We start from the raw sequence: 17,284 nt of genomic DNA on the forward strand, positions 1-17,284 counted from the left end.
CACACATACTGCATACGCTCATGGGCCCCTGTGTGCCTTGGAGAGTCTGGCTCCCACCTCACTGCAGTTTGGAGGTATTTTAGCCATAGATGTAGGTAGAATTGGTGGCGTGAGTTCAGACTCGAAGTAGGCGTCATTAAAACAACTTGAGGCTGACACATAAAATGAAACACTCGGCCGCCGCCTCGGGACCAAATCATTTGTTCATTTGAATCAAAAGGCTGGGGGGGACAGTGCTGTTTATTTTAATCAACCTTTTTAAACACAATTTAACACGTTTCACTAATTTAACAAAGTAAATAATAAGATACCTAAATAACTAACACACAAAAGGGCAACTGGTAAATGACTGGACTACTCTCGATTGAAAAAATATGCAACACATTCCACTCCAGTCATGTAGGTGGCAGCAATGTGCATTACAATGTGGCCACACACGCCAAGCGATTTTCACCTTGGCTGTATCACAATTCACACACTTCCCAATTTCACATAGCTTGGCGGTGCTGAGTTCATTGGTCCAGTTGAAGAGACACCGCTGCCTATTGGATGTTTGATTTCCACCCAAACAAGCTTGTTTGGAGCTAGAGACCATGAAGGGAATCCAGCAGTGCTCTCAGTCATGTCCATCTGCGGGACCTGGCCAGTACAGCTGGCTTTGCCTCTGGAGACTCATCGCAAAAGCGTCTTTGTAACTTCAGCTCAGGTTTGTGCAATTCACTTTAGCTGCTTGGCGCGATTGCAGAAGCTGAAAAACAGTCCACCCATCTCACTCTTCCGGATTCAGGCTGCAGGCGTGTCGGAACTCTTGGCCATGCTCGTGGATCCATTTGTTTGCCACTGGAACAAACATGTTGGAAAGACGCTACAGCTGTTGGGTTTGTTGCTTCTTCATGGATATGTTTCCACAACAATGTTATGTCTTCACATGAAATGGACTGCCAGGCCAGTAGCTGCCCATATCAGCTTGTCCTCCCAGGTCTTATAGCACAGTAGACCCATAAAAATGTCTATTTTTCACCCCCACCCTGTTGTCCCTTAAAACATGTCTTCTTTATGCTCAGTGTCGAACAGAAGCACAAGGTTAACATCCTGACGGATTCGGTGACTGAACTGAACTTTTAATAAAATACAGATGTGCAATGGCTCCTATATAACAAAAAAGGCTCCACATGCAAGAGGGGACCTCACTAATCGTGGTGTGCTTTCTATTGTGTCTTACCCCATTTGTCTCCAATAAGCACAGGACAGCCGGCGTGCAGAGTGTCATCGTCTCCTCCTCCGTTTCTATGCAGATTCCACCAAAAGATGGCAGAGTTCTGTGGTTGGTTGAAATAAAACCTGTCAATTTAGTGCTAATATTGACTCAAAAGTTATGCTCCTTCAGTAATAGGAGATGCTGGAATTGAAGTGGATTTTTTTTTTCTTTCCAAGTTGCATGATGATTTTCTATGAACCACTAACTCTCTCCTAATCCCTAAAACCTGATCCTCTCCTGTCCAAGTTGCATGGAATCAGCATGGTGAGATGGTCTGTCTTATGCTTATGTTTTCTTTTCTTCATTGGGTTGTGCATTATCTGCCTGGAAATTAACTTGGGAAGTGTAGAAAATAGACACTGTACACAAAAGTCAAATGAATTGTTACTATTTTAGAGGTGTTTTCTCCGCTTTCCTCCCCCATTCCAAAAACATGCTAGGTTAATTGGCCACTCCAAGTTGTCCATAGGTATGAATGTGGGTGGGAATGGTTGTTTGTCTATATGTGCCCTGTGATTGGCTGGCGACTAATCCAGCCTCTCAGACAAAGACAGCTGGGATAGGCTCCAGCATACCTGCGACCGTTGTGAGGATAAGCGGCATAGAAAATGAATGGTTGGGTATTTTAGAGGTAATTATGTAGCACTGTATAGTTTGTGTGCTCTTTTAAAAAAATACATTTACTAAGGGATTAAAAAGAAACCAATTGTAAGTAAATACACAAATGCTACTACCTTCACAACAGGAACGCTGACGTTGGCGTAGATGAAGGCTGTGGCTCCACCAGCCTCGACAGAACTGAGCTGTGGATCCAAACACCAACACATAAGACGATCTCATGTTTTCATAATACACCCTCTGCTTTGACATGCTGTGGAGAAATTAAGGCTTTTCAAAACTGTTACTAGGCACAAAAGAAGTTTTAAGAAGTCCTAATTGGAGGTTGGAAGCAATGCTAGGCTGCAGGAAAGAGGAAATAAATCTTAAAACATGGCTGTGCATGAGCTCATATGGGAAGTTGTTCCAAAGTTCAGCAGCTCTCACGGCCAAAGTATGATCTCTTTTTCTTTCTAATATAGAATGTGAAAGAGACCGTGTGACAATACACAAAGCATATATGGCGAGGTGCTGTCTCTGCTGACATAACAAAGTGAAAATGAACATAGAATATTATAACGTGACTCATCAAGTTCATCACCACACATATACTTACATACAACATGAAGGTGGCCACCCGGTTTCCAGTATTCAGCCCAAACACAGGACTTGAGGGGGACTGTTTGCGGAAGCATTCAACATGAAGATCATCATTGGAGTGGGTCCTCATAAGTCAAGTCAATTAGCGTAACTTACTGTGGCGTGGTCAAAGTGCGGTTCATAATGACCACCGATGCCATAATTCACTACTTGGAGGTGCTCGCCAAATGGGTGCGTCACGTTTAGACCCGTAAGCACCGAGATCCTGCGGTCCAGCTTCCCAACAATGGAGTGTGCCGAGCCCTTCAGCCATGCGCTGGAAACCATAAGAATTAAGAAACCCATGTAGATCTGTTGGCATGATGTTTCATTCTTTGCTGATTAATTGGGCCCATAAGCAATTGGGGTGAACTACTTGGCTGCAACCAGCAGAGGTGCTGTTGACTCAGCCGCTACTAGTTTATCACTCCCTCGCTCTATAACGGTTTTTCAAAAATGAATTAATCAATCAATAAATGATCACCATTTCATGGTTGACTATGACGTACTGTTAGTCCAAAAATATTGACAAACAAAGTTATATGCAGTATTCTGGCCACTAGGCATCAGTAATGTTGCATTATTGACACATCCGTCAGCCAGTATGGAGTCACCCATGGCGTGTCCCACATGATCAGGTCAAAAGAAGTGTTCCTCCCATTCTGTGTGGAAGTGGTAAGTTTTCTTCCCCACTCCGTTTTTACCTCTCGATTAATTGGAGGCTAACTAGTTAGCAAGCTTGCTAATAATATTAAATCCTACTTCATCACGGTTGTATGTGGAACCAATTAATGGCCGTAAACAAGGGAAAGCTGTATTCATGGATTTCTGCCCATTCATTAATTTTCCTTCTGAAAATAGGTTGCTTTTTTCAGCAGGAAACCCTGCGCCATGAGCCTGTAATCATTTCCAAATAATAATCAAGCAAATCACATACAGTATAATGACACAGCATATCTGTAGAGCATGTTTGTCATGATGAGTGACAACAAAAGTGGATGTGGCATTTTTGTGAGTGTCTCCATTATTTGCTGTATTTCAACCATTAGCTTTGATCATTCATTCATTCATTTTCTACCGCTTTTTCCTCACGAGGGTCGCGGGGTGTGCTGGAGCCTATCCCAGCGGGCGAGAGGCGGGGTACACCCTGGACTGGTCACCAGCCAATCACAGGGCACATATAGACAAACAACCATTCACACTCACATTCATACCTATGGACAATTTGGAGTCGCCAATTAACCTAGCATGTTTTTGGAATGAGGGAGGAAACCGGAGTACCCGGAGAAAACCCACGCATGCACGGGGAGAACATGCAAACTCCACACAGAGATGGCCGAGGGTGAGCTTTGATCATCAATTAATAAAATAATCCATTAACATTCATTCATTCATTTTCTTCCACTTTTTCCTCACGAGGGTCGCGGGGGTGCTGGAGCCTATCCCAGCTGTCTTCGGGCGAGAGGCGGGGTACACCCTGGACTGGTCGCCAGCCAACCACAGGGCACATATAGACAAACAACCATTCACACTCACATTCATACCTATGGACAATTTGGAGTCGCCAATTAACCTAGCATGTTTTTGGAATGTGGGAGGAAACCGGAGTACCCGGAGAAAACCCACGCATGCACGGGGAGAACATGCAAACTCCACACAGAGATGGCCAAGGGTGAGCTTTGATCATCAATTAATAAAATAATCCATTAACAATAATATGTAAAATAATATGTAAAAATACAAATGAAAGGACTGAACTAATTACTTGATTGTGAAGTTCCCCTAACAAACACATAATAAAAAACACATACCTCTTGCTGATGCGATAGTCTGCCGTCGCTTGTTTCTCTCCAGCTGCCACGACGGATCTCCTCAACTTGACAGCAATATAGCAAAACAATTGAAAATAAAACAGAAACATATTCGACTTGAGATGGCTGGCGGGCACGGATCAACACATGATGAGACAGCAGTCGGCAGAAAACCCACATGGCGTCAGACATTGGCACGGAAAACACTTTCCCAAAGCTGCCACATGTGAAATTTATGATAATTAATGTTTAAAAATATACATTAAGCTGCAGCTTCTGAGAGCGGCCAAAAGGCTCCAGATGTTCTGGTTTGGTTTGAGATTCATCTGTCATCAATTGAAAGTGTCATCGTCTAATAGGCTGGCAATTAGCAGATAATAAAAGTGATGCAAACATTTGCACAAACTTATTAGCTCTCCATGTTTTCAATAACCCCCCCACACACACACATGTGGAAAAAAAGTAACGCTTGGAAAACCCACTCAGCAATGCCACAACCCACAGCAATATAGGAACCCAACTGTGATAGCCGAGCTGCCCCTGCATAAATGAACCGGGGCAGCTTCAGTGTGGTTAAACAAACGGCGTATAGATGAAGAGGCGTGTGCCAGCAGAACCCAGGAGAATCATTTGTGTTGTCCAGCCAAAAATTCTGTATTCCTCCAGCCTGCACGGTGGTCCCGGTAGGAGGATCTTTCAGGCTATACTTTGAAGCCAAGAGACTCATAAACACGGATCAGTAAGTAAAACATACAGTCGACTGTAAACATCCACATAACTGGAACAAACAAATAGAATGCTCGCTCTCATCAGAGAAAAAGCTTCCTCAAAATTTGGACATCCCTAATAAATATAGTCATAAAGTCATCCATAAGTTGAACAGTCATGCTATGGGGTGTAGTACATGGATGAAATGGGTCTTCTGTGTCTCACAGATGCTGCAGAAAAGGACCAAAACCATCAAATTATGCTTAGATGTGTTTGCGTGCACAACTGAAGGAAATCAAGTTCTGGATGGAGTCATATTCCAAGTCACAGCATGTGCCAAATCTGTTTAGACTTTTCAAGGAAAGGCGACAAAGCAGATGGTAGATTCCAGCTGGAAAACCTTAAGAGTCATGACGGACGACAGCTTTTTTCCCTTTTCTGTTTTCCTGCTCGACTTGAGTCAAGACATACTCGACGTGGCCTCTGGACGCATCGTATGCTGCAATGTGAACCATCACTTGGCACCTACTGGTTCGCATACGTGCTGGGTGAAATATTCAGATGGAGTTCCCATGGCCACAGCATTACAAACAAATCAATCCATCCATTTTCTATGCCACTGATCCTCTTTGGGGTTCTGGGGGTATGCTGGAGCCTATCCCAGCTGTCTTCGGGCAAGAGGCGGGGTACACCCTGGACTGGCGGCCAGCCAATCACAAGTCACATATAGACAAACAACCATTCCCACTGTGCTAGTTATTCCAATACTATACGGGCGGGGTCTATTTTCATAGACCAGCCCCAACGGGGTGTGGTCAGTGCACTTTGAAATTTTCGTGAACAGCGCAGTCTGGCGCATCGCATCGCGACGCACCCTCCCACCAGCGCAAGTGCCAAAGAGGGAGGAGCGAAAGCGTGAGAGGGTTTAACACAGCCGAGTGTAATCTTAGCCAATCAAATGAACGCCTGCCTTTAAAGGCGCAGGGAGGCACACCACCATGCGCGTACCACGTACACCACCTCGTGGGACACGTCATCAGTTCCTGACAGTTACATTAAACACATGTGGGCCCCTCCCCTGGAGCCAGGCAACCAAATTGGCTGCGCACAATGGTGCGCTGGCCCAAATGAGCACTGCGTAGGGTGCGCCACCCTGCGCCACCTTGTCCTGCGCTATGAAATTAGAGCCCCATGTGTTCATATTTTATACCCAGCAGTGATACAACTCTGACATTTAGATGTGTTAAGAAAAACTTAATAGTTTTAGATTGAAAAATAGATTTTAATTGGGCAATGGGGTCATTGAATCATGTGCTCTATCAATTCTGCCTAGCAAAAAGCGGGTACTGTCAAAGGTCAACTACAGTTGAGTCAATGTAGGAACTCTGCACAGTTTGTATCCATAAATGTTGCCATATCAATTACGATTAAATACCATATTGAACTGAACAATACAGTACTGTGTGGTGGAAACAAGGTGTATAGAAACACCGTAGGTGCATAGAAACACCGTAAATACCACATAAATACCACATACACACCACATGAATAATAAAAAAGTTACTTACTCCCTGCTGGGCGAGCTTCTTGATGTCCTCAGACTCAGTGTCTGTGATGAAGTCGTGGTACAGGACCAGGCGCGGCCGCAGGCTTAGGACTTCACGTCTTACCGGCATCAGCATCAACGCCGGGCTCCCGTTGGTGAAGTAGTCGCAGAACAGTCTGTGGTTTGGCTAATAAATCATTTCATTATGGCAACAATTTGCTCCCACAACAGATTATTTCTAATACATATAGCATCATTTGAAGGGTTGAGTCCCAGTAGGTGATCGCTTGAGCGGTTGCTAAAGCTCACCTGAGAGCCTTGGATCTGGCACAGTCTCTCATAAGCGTCCCTGGTCCTTAAATATTTGGACGTGGGTCTAGTCAGACCACGGAGCGACACGGGTGGCCTCGCTACCAGTAGCCTCTCGTATTTCTCCACATTTTCCAATACCCTTCCATTCATCGGGTCTGAAATGTGAAAAGTTGTGATGACTAAATGGTGACTATGTGATGATTGTGAAAGTTAATTACCATGATGCAATAACTCCTGAGACAGGCTGAGAGCGTGGGAGATGTTTCCAGTCTGGAGCAATGAAAGACACTCAGAGGACAGTCGTGCAGTTTGTAAAACGGGTGTCCCGGCTTACTTTAAAGTGAGAGAAGGCCAGGTGGTCCAGAGCGTCTTCCAGCGTGCCCTCGTTCTCGGGGCTCCACTCTCCGCCCACGCCTCTGAATAGCTGCACCGACTCCTCCAGCCACGGAACCGAGTGGTAGTAGTCCTCCTGTTCATAGGCCACCTGTGTCAAGACACATATGTTAGCATTAAATGCTTTTATGGTTATCATCACACTTTTCCAACCTTTCTGTGGTGGTGTCATAACAACAACAACAAAACTACAAAAGTCAGAAAAAGCCAAGCACACTTGGAGTCGATCAGCTGACATCTTGTAGGATTAGCTGATGCCAAAAAATGATGGCAGTTTGGACTTTTGGGGCACTGTGCTCCAAAAATGTTGGCATAACTTTCTTTCATCACTTTGAAGATTACGACCCAAACACAAATAATACCAAAATATACAGAAAAATTCAAGCATACAGGGGGGTGCTACTTGGACATTTTTATGGTATTCATTTTGTAAATCATAAAAAAGTGTAATGGCCCACTGCATATTCTAATAATAACATGTATTCATTACAAATGCCAGTGTTGGGGAAATGACTTAAAAATTTCTCAAAAACAAAATTGAATTGACGGTCGCACATTGCCCCCAGGGCCGCTCTATGGAGACCCACGCACTAAAATGTAGCACTCATTAACTCCTCCCTTATCACTGGATCCATCTCTCAAGCTGGTGGCAATCACCCCCACACTCAAAAAGTCTGGTCTTGATCCCAATAACCTCTCCAATTTCCGTCCCATATCCAACCTCCCCTTTCTGTCCAAAATCCTTGAACGTGTCATAGCTGCTCAACTTCAAACTCACCTCAACTCCAACTGCCTGTTTGAATCCGGTTTCCGTCCCAAACACAGCACTGAAACAGCTCTTCTTAAAATCACCAATGATCTTCTTCTCTCCTCCGATTCCGGCCATCTTACCATCCTCATTCTCCTAGACCTCACCGCAGCCTTTGACACCATTAGCCACTCTATCCTCCTGTCCCGCCTCAAAACCAGCCTCAATATCACTGATTCTGCTCTGTCCTGGTTCCAATCATACCTCACCAATCGTCAACAGTTCGTGTACATAAATAGCTGCTCCTCCTCCATAGCCCCTTTACCTCAAGGTGTTCCCCAAGGTTCGGTGCTTGGTCCTCTTCTCTTCATCCTCTACATCTCTCCACTTGGCAATATCATCCGTCGACATGGCCTCAGTTTCCACAGCTACGCCGATGATATTCAACTATACATTTCTACCACCTCCATCACCTCCAATATCCACTCCACCCTCACCAACTGCTTAACTGATATCAAAACCTGGATGGAACAATATTTTCTTAAACATAATAGTGACAAAACAGATATCATTATCGGTCCCAAAAACATCACAACACCCACCCATAACTTCTATCTTCAATTTGACAGCGCCACCCTCACTCCATCCCCGCTCATCCACAACCTTGGTATCCTCCTGGACCCCACCCTTTCATATGAACCCCACATCAAACAGTTAACCCGGACTGCATTTTTCCATCTTAAAAACATAGCCCGACTCCGTCCATCACTTACATTCTCTGATCCATGCATTCATCACAACTAGAATGGACTACTGCAACAGTATTCGTACTGTACACCGTCCAAAACCCTCAACAAACTACAATATATTCAGAACTCCGCTGCCCCGCCCCGCTTTTACTCATCTTTTAACTGTGTATTAACCAATGAATGTTGTATTTTGGTGTGTCTTCTACTCTGTTTACTTGCTTTATTCAACTCCATTCTTCTGTAAAGTGTCTTTGAGTATTTTGAAAAGTGCTATACAAATAAAATGTATTATTATTATTATTACTTATTAACATTGCTGTGGCGTCATGCTTTTCACAACCTTGGGGGAAATGGCGATGGTATTCTGGGATGCATTAGTCTGTATAGTCAGTCCAGGTTGTTGACACACGTCAGCATTCTGTGATTTCCCTTTTGTGCATCACTAATGGATTGAAAGAGTTATCAAGTAACCGCAGGGCTGTGTTAAGGCTTCTAAAGAGCAGATACGCAACTGTGTAAAAAGGTATGTGCAGGCAGCCGTTTGACTGACAACCCCCCAGGGTGCGAGCATGTACGTGTGCACTTGGCCTCTTTGCCCTTACACTGGTTGCAGCATGAGATAATGTCTTTTCCACTCGTCTCCCTGCCCTGACACATCTCCACTGTGGTATTGTGGCTCCGTGCTTCTCCTACTTAGGACTCATCCTCACGTGAAATAACATTCTTCTTCGGCTCCCGCGCTGAAGCTTTGTATTCCAACCACCACAAACTTTGGAATCCAGTTGTCTTGGAGTCGCTGCCATTAACCGTCTGAGGATAAGGCGAATTCTCCAGCCACGTTCATCATCCATGAGACCAGGCAGTGTGGTGTGAAGTGAAGTTAGATGTTTATTGTAGAACTACACTTTGTACAACTATTTTCCTCACTCTGTTTTCAGTTATTTAGTGAGTTAGTTTTGGTTTGATTCCAAATAAAATGTTGACTCATATTCATGAATGGTACAGTCCAGTTGCTTTACGCCATGCAAACTAACACACAAACAAATCTTGAGGATTTTTATACTGCTGTTATAGTATTTGATGTATTTGCTTATTTTTCAAGTTAAAACTTTATCTCCTTTAGATTGTGGAATCCACTTCTGGTTTAGGAGTTCGATTCACAATCAAATCATTCTCCCCACTCAGGATCATAAATGGTACGGTCCGGTTGCTTCCCGCCAGGAAATACAATAGCGTGTCAAATTTTTACACTTATAAGAGAGGTAAGGGTCCAGGGTGTCCAGGGTGTACCCCGCCTCTCGCCCTAGGAGCTGGGATAGGCTCCAGCACCCCCTGCGACCCTCGTGAGGATAAGTGGTAGAAAATGAATGAATGACAGGTAACAATGTCATGTGTATGAATGTTACCTTTCCAACCAAGAAGCAGTCGTCACCAGATAGCGGCACGGACACAGCAGGTTCGTAAATGTCCACCAGTTTGCCGTCCGCCACTCTCTGGAAGCGCCCACTAGCCAGGCCGGCCACATGGAGAGAGTACACATCCTGCAGCCTCATCAGGCCTCTGGCGGCCCCCCGCAGGTCCTCCAGTTTGGGCAAGTTGGCCTCTTCTTGCTCGTAACTGGACCTGAGGGCTGGACACGGGCCATGAGATGGAGTGGCTGGGGGTTGGGCAAGAAACCAAGCGGGGGATGTTGAGTCATCTGTGTGTGTGTCAACCTTCTGCGTTCTCTGAGGCTTCAGGGCTGTAAACCAGGTTGAGCCACTCTGAATGCAGACGCTTGATGAGGGTGAATGCCACCAGAGGGTTGGCCGTGGCCTTTGTGGGTCGTCTGTAGAGGTCTGTGTGAAGGTCTGACACTTTGGAATAAAACCTGCAGCATTACACACATGATTAAGAATACTACACTACGTAGGCACACCTACACAATGGAACTGCGGTGTCTTCTGGCGTCCTGATGGCTATTACAGATGGCGCTACTTTCACAAAATGCTACGCCATTATAGGGATCTCCAATATTGGCTTTTTGCTTGAAACTAATATTTTCCAACTCTCACTTTCCGATAAGTGATAAGAGTTGATACTGGTATGTGCAACATGACCTATCTTCTGTGGTGGAATGAACACATATGTGTTGTACACAGCATTTAAAAAAAAATATTGGTTTACATGATCGGGGAAAAATCTGATACTGATGATACTGGGCCAATAATTAGCGGACATACCTAGTTATTATTACTACTTTTATTATTTATTGATATATTAGTTTGTGGTAAAGGTTTTTATATTGTATTTCAGACTTTCTTGCATGTATATGTCATTTGTTTAGTTGGTAAACTGGATGACATGTTATCTATAAGCTACAAAACAATGCTATTGGGTTTTTATTGTAAGTTATGCAAGTAGCACAAGTATGGAGTCACTTTGGTAGAGCATTAGACACATTTGTTGAATTATATATTTTAAAATTCATAAGTACTTGAGCAGTTTCCAAATGGTGCACACCATGTTCAAAAACATAACCGCAAATGGGTGCATATGGAATCGATGTTGACTTGACTCACCTTCGGACGCCTTCCAGCCTCTCCCACTCACGATCGATGTAGGTCCTCAGGTCGTCGATCAGCTTCCTCTCCAAGCTGATAGCCTGCCGCACGTCGAGCAGCGACGTGAACATTTCACCCACGCACATCGGTACTACGCTGCAGGACAAGAGGAGAGACCCCCAAATGAAGGAAAGACACTTCATTCCCACGAATAAACCCAAAAACGACTTGTGGAGATCTTGGTCTTTGTGCTCCTCAGTGCGCTGAGCGCCACTCCACTCACGACCCTCCCTCGGATTCATACAACAGCACCATCACTTGCTGCGGCGCGTATTCTACATGCCAACGGGGGGGGGGGGGGCATGAAAAAATGTGAGAAAAATAATCACATTTTGAGAGAATTTAAAGTCTATATAACATCAAATAAAATGAACGAGTGCAAATTAAAATCCATGCATTCATTGAATTGCAAACACAAATCTTGTGTCATTGGACACACAGCGACACCTGCTGGCTGATGTATTGCATCAATATGACCGTGAAGGTCCCACGCGCACAGCAAACCATCAGTACTGTACTCTCAAACTGGCTTTTGATTGATTTGACTTTACCGCATCATACATTTGCACGACCACTTCCCAACCGTAATGCCAACCAATTCTAGTGGAGCTTATTTATTTCAAGAGGTCTCCGCTGCCCTCCACACGGCGGAGGAGGACGAACACAGCAACTGAAACACACATTGGCTTCACCAAAGCGCCACCCCCTGGTGCGGAAGGGCACTGCGCTTCTTGACCCTTGGGCCAAAACTGTCAGAACCACTTGTTTGGGTTTGGGAAAAAGCTGATGACTTTATGTGGCTATTACATCTGTGTTTATTGCCGAAAAGACCATATATATTGTAAAAGTCTTTAGCACTGTATATGTATTTGTATAGTGTATTTTACATTTGGACTAAAGGGACTAAAGGGGAGTCTGATATGCTGAAGAAAGCTAACAGAAGCCCGCTTGAGAAAGAATAAAGACGGCTGTGAGAAAATGAGGGAGAGAAGTATGATCTCCCAGTTGTAGTTAGCATTCAAACAGCTGGATTAGTCCTCAGTGTCATTTCATTCATAAGTGTGTCATTCCCACCACAAATGATTATCATGATATTCACGGATCAATGTTTTATTAAAATGTAGATTTCATGATGCAAATCTCACATCAAATTCATCCAAATGACACACTTTCCCCACCTGATAACTTACATAATTCCAAATGAGTGGCTGAGCACTAACCTTTCATGAACTCTCACAATTGTGTAATTGTCACTGACGTGTGGGCCCAGTTTATCTTTAACAGAGAGAACTCGATAACAAATGCTGAGCTTGTGGCTACAAAAAGTAGCTTTAACCTGTTGGCTTAGATGACATTTATTCATTTTCATGGAACACAACATTGTCATTGTAAGTGATAAGTGATTGTCATTGTAATTGATAAGTCATGATACATGCAAGCAAGGGACCAATAGTGTGGTCAGCACTGGCGTACATACGACCTCACAACCAAAATAATATGGAATGAGCAATAAAGGCAGGATTTAATATTGAGCTCTTGTGGTGGATCTCATTAGATTGCGCGGGTGTACCTAATGAAGTGTCTCAGGCGCTGACCTTTGGCTTGACCTTTCCAGAGCAGCTGTGGAAGGTCTTCTTGACGTAGCCTCTCAGGCTTTGATCACGAAAACCGTAAATGAGCGGGCTGAGAAAGCGAGGGATGAGCATGAAGCAGAAGTAGTTGAAGAAGGCCACGTCCTGTCTCGCCCAGTTAGCGTGCAGCACGATGAGGCTCTCAGTGATGGGGTGCGTGAAGGCCAGCATGCCGAGCAGCAGCTGGAAGACATGCAGCATCACGGTGTGCATGGCACGGTTCACAGAGGCCCGGTCCTGCCTCAGCTTCCTGGTCTCCAGCAGGATACGCACGTAGGTGAAGAGGATGACGACAGCCACCAAGGCAAAGAAGAGCACGTTGGTGGCAGCCTTGAAGATGGTCTGCATCGGGGAGGAGTTGATGATGGAATCTTTGCACAGAAAAGGTGTGGAGAGGATGTCTTTGCTGGTGTCAGGCTCCTGTAGGGAGTACATGATGATGAGGAACATGCAGCTGATCATCCACAGGACCAGGATGACTACCCAGATCCGGTCCGAGCGCCACAAAATGGGGCGGTGCAGTGGATAGATAATGGCGATATAGCGCTCTAAAGACATGGCGGCCAAGATCAGGGGTGTGTTCTGAAAGGTGGCGGTGGACATGAACAGCAAGGGGATGCAGAAGACAAGCAGCCCATGGCCAGGAGGAAGAGCAGCACGGAGAAGAGCAGCTGCATGGTGTCATTGATGAGCATGCAGGTGAACAGTATGTAGCGGGACGTGTGCAGGAAGTGGCGGTGGGACGCGAAGATGTGTAGCATGACGGCGATGCAGCACAGGAAGACGCAAAAGAAAGGGATGACGGCACACACTTTGATGATGACCGAGAGGTTTCTGGGGGATGTGGTGTTGAACGCAAGGTCGTGAGGCTGCATCGTTGTGGGTGCAGGGGAGCCCACCTGTCAGACAAGAGGATAAGCTTTTTCTTGATTTAGCTCATCTTTCAAGAAAATGTATACAACTGCAATGAACCAGACTTGTTTTACATAGCTACTATGAAAGTAATTCTATGATTATATCATGGTCAGGTTCAAACCCCTGTGACACTTGTAAAAACACTTCATTACAGAGGAGACAGACAACAAAATTCAAAATTTTCTCGCATCGGGGAGAATGAAACAACATACCCAGTGACATGCCGCTCCACTCTGAATATGCCATTCATGCTCCTCTCTTTTTATTTTCTTTAGGAGGTCCCGAATACATTGTCGTGCAACTCTAAGGGGAGGGGGAAGCAAAAAGTTGAACAAGCTGTACTTGTTGTGTATGTGTGTGTGAGAGAGAAAGTAATTACTTTTTGTGCGTGTGATTTTATCTTGGCTATTTTTTGCATGATAAACAGGGACATCTTCAAGGTCATTGCTGACGCTGCCAGGCACTTCCAAGACCAGTGGCGCTGGGAGTAGCTGGTCAGGGTCACAGAATGTTCCTGCTTCAAAACACTCAAAACTCTCTTTCTATTGTCTAAGCAAACAAATATAAGGGTGGTAACTAACACTATAATAATTCATTCATTCATTTTCTACCGCTTATCCTCACGAGGGTCGGGACGGTGCTGGAGCCTATCCCAGCTGTCTTCAGGCGAGAGGCGGGGTACACCCTGGACTGGTCGCAGGGCACATATAGAAAACAACCCCTATAATAATTGTATTTACATTTTATTCTAACAATCATCATATGACAATAAAAACTGTATATAAAATTATTGACATTAGAAACAACAGAAGAGCGTACCTTGTCATCATGAGGCGTGTCCTCAGTGAGAATCAGATCCAGGATGCGTTTACTCTTTCATCTGATGTCCTCAGCCTTATTATTAGACTATTACTTTGGTCCAAATGCCCTTGAGATGCTTTCTTCATAAAGCATCATAGTTATCATTTACATAATGCCAGAAAACCAAAGACTTTCACAACAATGTATTAAGTTTGTATTAATTTGTTCCATGTCATCGATGAAAAAAATGTAATGTGACTTTTTAAAATGTAATTTTAATAAATGTCAATGGAGCATTAGTCAGTAACAGACTCCAATAAACTTATACTTGTAATTTTGTGACACCATTTGTGATAATTGTTTGAGTACATATCCCTCTAGAAGTACTGGAACAGTGAGGTAAATGTAATTATTTTTGCTGTTTTTGGTTTGACATGAAAAGATGAATATGAGACGAGTGTCATCTCAAATAGACAAACAAGCATTCCCACTCACATTCATACCCATGGACAATTTGGAGTGGCCAATTAACCTAGCATGTTTTTGGAATGGGGGAGGAAACCGGAGTACCCGGAACTCGGGTCTCCTAGCTGTGTGGCCTGCACGCTAACCACTCGCACACCATGCAGCCCAGACCCTGAGCATTATGGAGGATCCGAGTGGATGTCCGTCAAGACACAGGGCGGTCCTGGACCCAAATGAAGACCCTTACTGGTGCCGACTGCAGTGCAATAACTGTCAGACAGTATCTGTGGGAAAAGGGTTTCAAAAACAAAAAAAACGAAGACGTCTCCTTCAACGCCACAAAACTGCTTGTTTAGACTTTGCCAGGGCGCATCAAAATGGGACATTGAAGGGTGGAAAAAACTTTCATTCTCTCATGAGAAAAAATGTAACCTTGGTGGTCCAGGTGGCTTCCAACGTTACTGGCATGACAAGGAGATCCACCTGACATGTTTTCTACCCGGCACAGTGGAATGGGGTCCACCATGATAAGGAACACTGGAGCTTCAGGTGGTGCAGGGTCGTCAAATGTTCACAACATTAAAAATGCCCCCCCCACATCCTTTGAGTTTGTTTAGTATGAGAAGTTTGAACACCTCATATTTACAGAGAGAAGACATTCATACTGTCTGAAAGTTGTGTGACGTTCCATCCAGTAATGGAACCAATTGTGGTTCCCCACTGGATATCGTGCTACACTGTAAACAGGTTGTGATGTTGTAATGATGTCACAGGGTCCAAACACGACAGTGAAAAACATCACATGCATGCACTAATCAGACGAATGTGGCAAAATGACCCTTAAATGAAAGGCATCCAGGTTCGATGGATGCTGGCCATGTTGACTGTGATGATGATGATGAAGATGTGACTGGTACTGTTCAGGTGGGTTCACTTGAGACCACAGAAGTCCCAGCACTCAAGTCTTTCGTGACTGGGCAATACATTTTTAATGTACTTCAGCTTATTTTTTTTTTCTCCATCGTCTCACGCAACTGTATAGAGATTAGTTGCGGCACCACAGTCCCCCGTCTCTAGATCACTCTTTTTTAATAATTACCAGACAAGCTTATCATTAACGTCAAGCTGCCAGGGTCTAATTGCACAACCCTGATGTTCTCCACTGTTTGCCAAACACATTGACTCTGCTGGGAGCGCCTCACTTCTGCGTCACTGCTGGATACACTGTTGGGGATTGGACCGCAGCGAAGCAACAGTCCAAAACAAACTCTCAGAGCAAATAGCAGCAGGACATCTTACACGGCATTAATGCCATTGCCAGAGAACTGGCACATCACATTTTTTGCGGTGGATTGTGGATGAATAATGGTAGATTAAAACTTTCATTGTTCTACATACATCCAGATAAATACAGTGGCTTTTTTACAGGATAAGATAAATTCAGAGAAGAGAGATAAATTCAGTACTGCCGTGCTTGTTAAAAATGTAAACAGTAATTTTCCAACAATCCTATAAACTGCATGGACAATACAACATACAACTTCCCCACTGAAGTATTGTAACTTTTTGACAAGCAGACAAAGCGACCCAAATCAATTTCCTGTTCTTGTTGTTAGGCGGAGTTCATAGGGCTCAAGCAGAATTGCCCCAGAGTCCAGTCGCCACACCCACACATTCAGAATTCAGACAGGAATTCAGACAGACATACCCCACTGATGAAAATTTGAAGACCAGTCGAAAAAGACATAGCCTTTAAAAGCCAAAATCGTGTATATGGTATATATATTCATATTATTGAGCTGCATAAGGAAGGCCTCTGGCAGAGCTCTGCTAAGGTTGGATGCATGAGGACAAACAGAACAAAAAAACTAAATCAAGTGGTAGACCCAAAAGCCAGAGAATCCGATTTGCTGTCCATCAAGACACAGGACGATCCTCAGCTCAAATGAAGGTTGAGCAGGGGGGTGCTGGAGCCTATCCCAGCTGACTTCAGGCAGTACAAAGTAAACTAATGAATGTTAAAAAAAACGTTAATTGTGTTCCTCTTATTTTATTGACTGTGCATACCACTTCTGTCACTTTGCGTCAGTACATGCCACTGCTAATGT

General features: G+C 44.3%; 2 protein-coding genes across 2 annotated transcripts; both read right to left on the reverse strand.

Moving 5' to 3' along the window:
* Positions 1-110: 110 nt before the first annotated feature.
* Positions 111-11,621, reverse strand: p4ha3 (prolyl 4-hydroxylase, alpha polypeptide III). Its single transcript, XM_058080270.2, has 13 exons — positions 11,323-11,621; positions 10,477-10,631; positions 10,168-10,391; positions 7,206-7,355; positions 7,090-7,141; positions 6,869-7,026; positions 6,582-6,746; positions 4,306-4,370; positions 2,612-2,771; positions 2,472-2,534; positions 1,993-2,061; positions 1,223-1,319; positions 111-840 (listed from the first exon to the last, which is right to left on the reverse strand). The coding sequence occupies exons 1-13, from the start codon at positions 11,604-11,606 to the stop codon at positions 770-772; spliced, it is 1,713 nt and encodes a 570-aa protein (XP_057936253.2). The 5' UTR covers positions 11,607-11,621; the 3' UTR covers positions 111-769.
* Positions 11,622-12,532: 911 nt separating this feature from the next.
* Positions 12,533-14,200, reverse strand: or95a1 (odorant receptor, family 95, subfamily A, member 1). Its single transcript, XM_078792651.1, has 3 exons — positions 14,123-14,200; positions 13,808-13,894; positions 12,533-13,415 (listed from the first exon to the last, which is right to left on the reverse strand). The coding sequence occupies exons 2-3, from the start codon at positions 13,868-13,870 to the stop codon at positions 12,948-12,950; spliced, it is 531 nt and encodes a 176-aa protein (XP_078648777.1). The 5' UTR covers positions 13,871-13,894; positions 14,123-14,200; the 3' UTR covers positions 12,533-12,947.
* Between the last annotated feature and the right edge of the window lie 3,084 nt (positions 14,201-17,284).

The sequence above is a fragment of the Doryrhamphus excisus genome, linkage group LG8 (genome assembly GCF_037039965.1).
Source record: "Doryrhamphus excisus strain RoL-2023G ecotype Guam linkage group LG8, RoL_Dexc_Guam_v1.1, whole genome shotgun sequence".
In the NCBI taxonomy this organism is placed as follows: Eukaryota; Metazoa; Chordata; class Actinopteri; order Syngnathiformes; family Syngnathidae; genus Doryrhamphus; species Doryrhamphus excisus.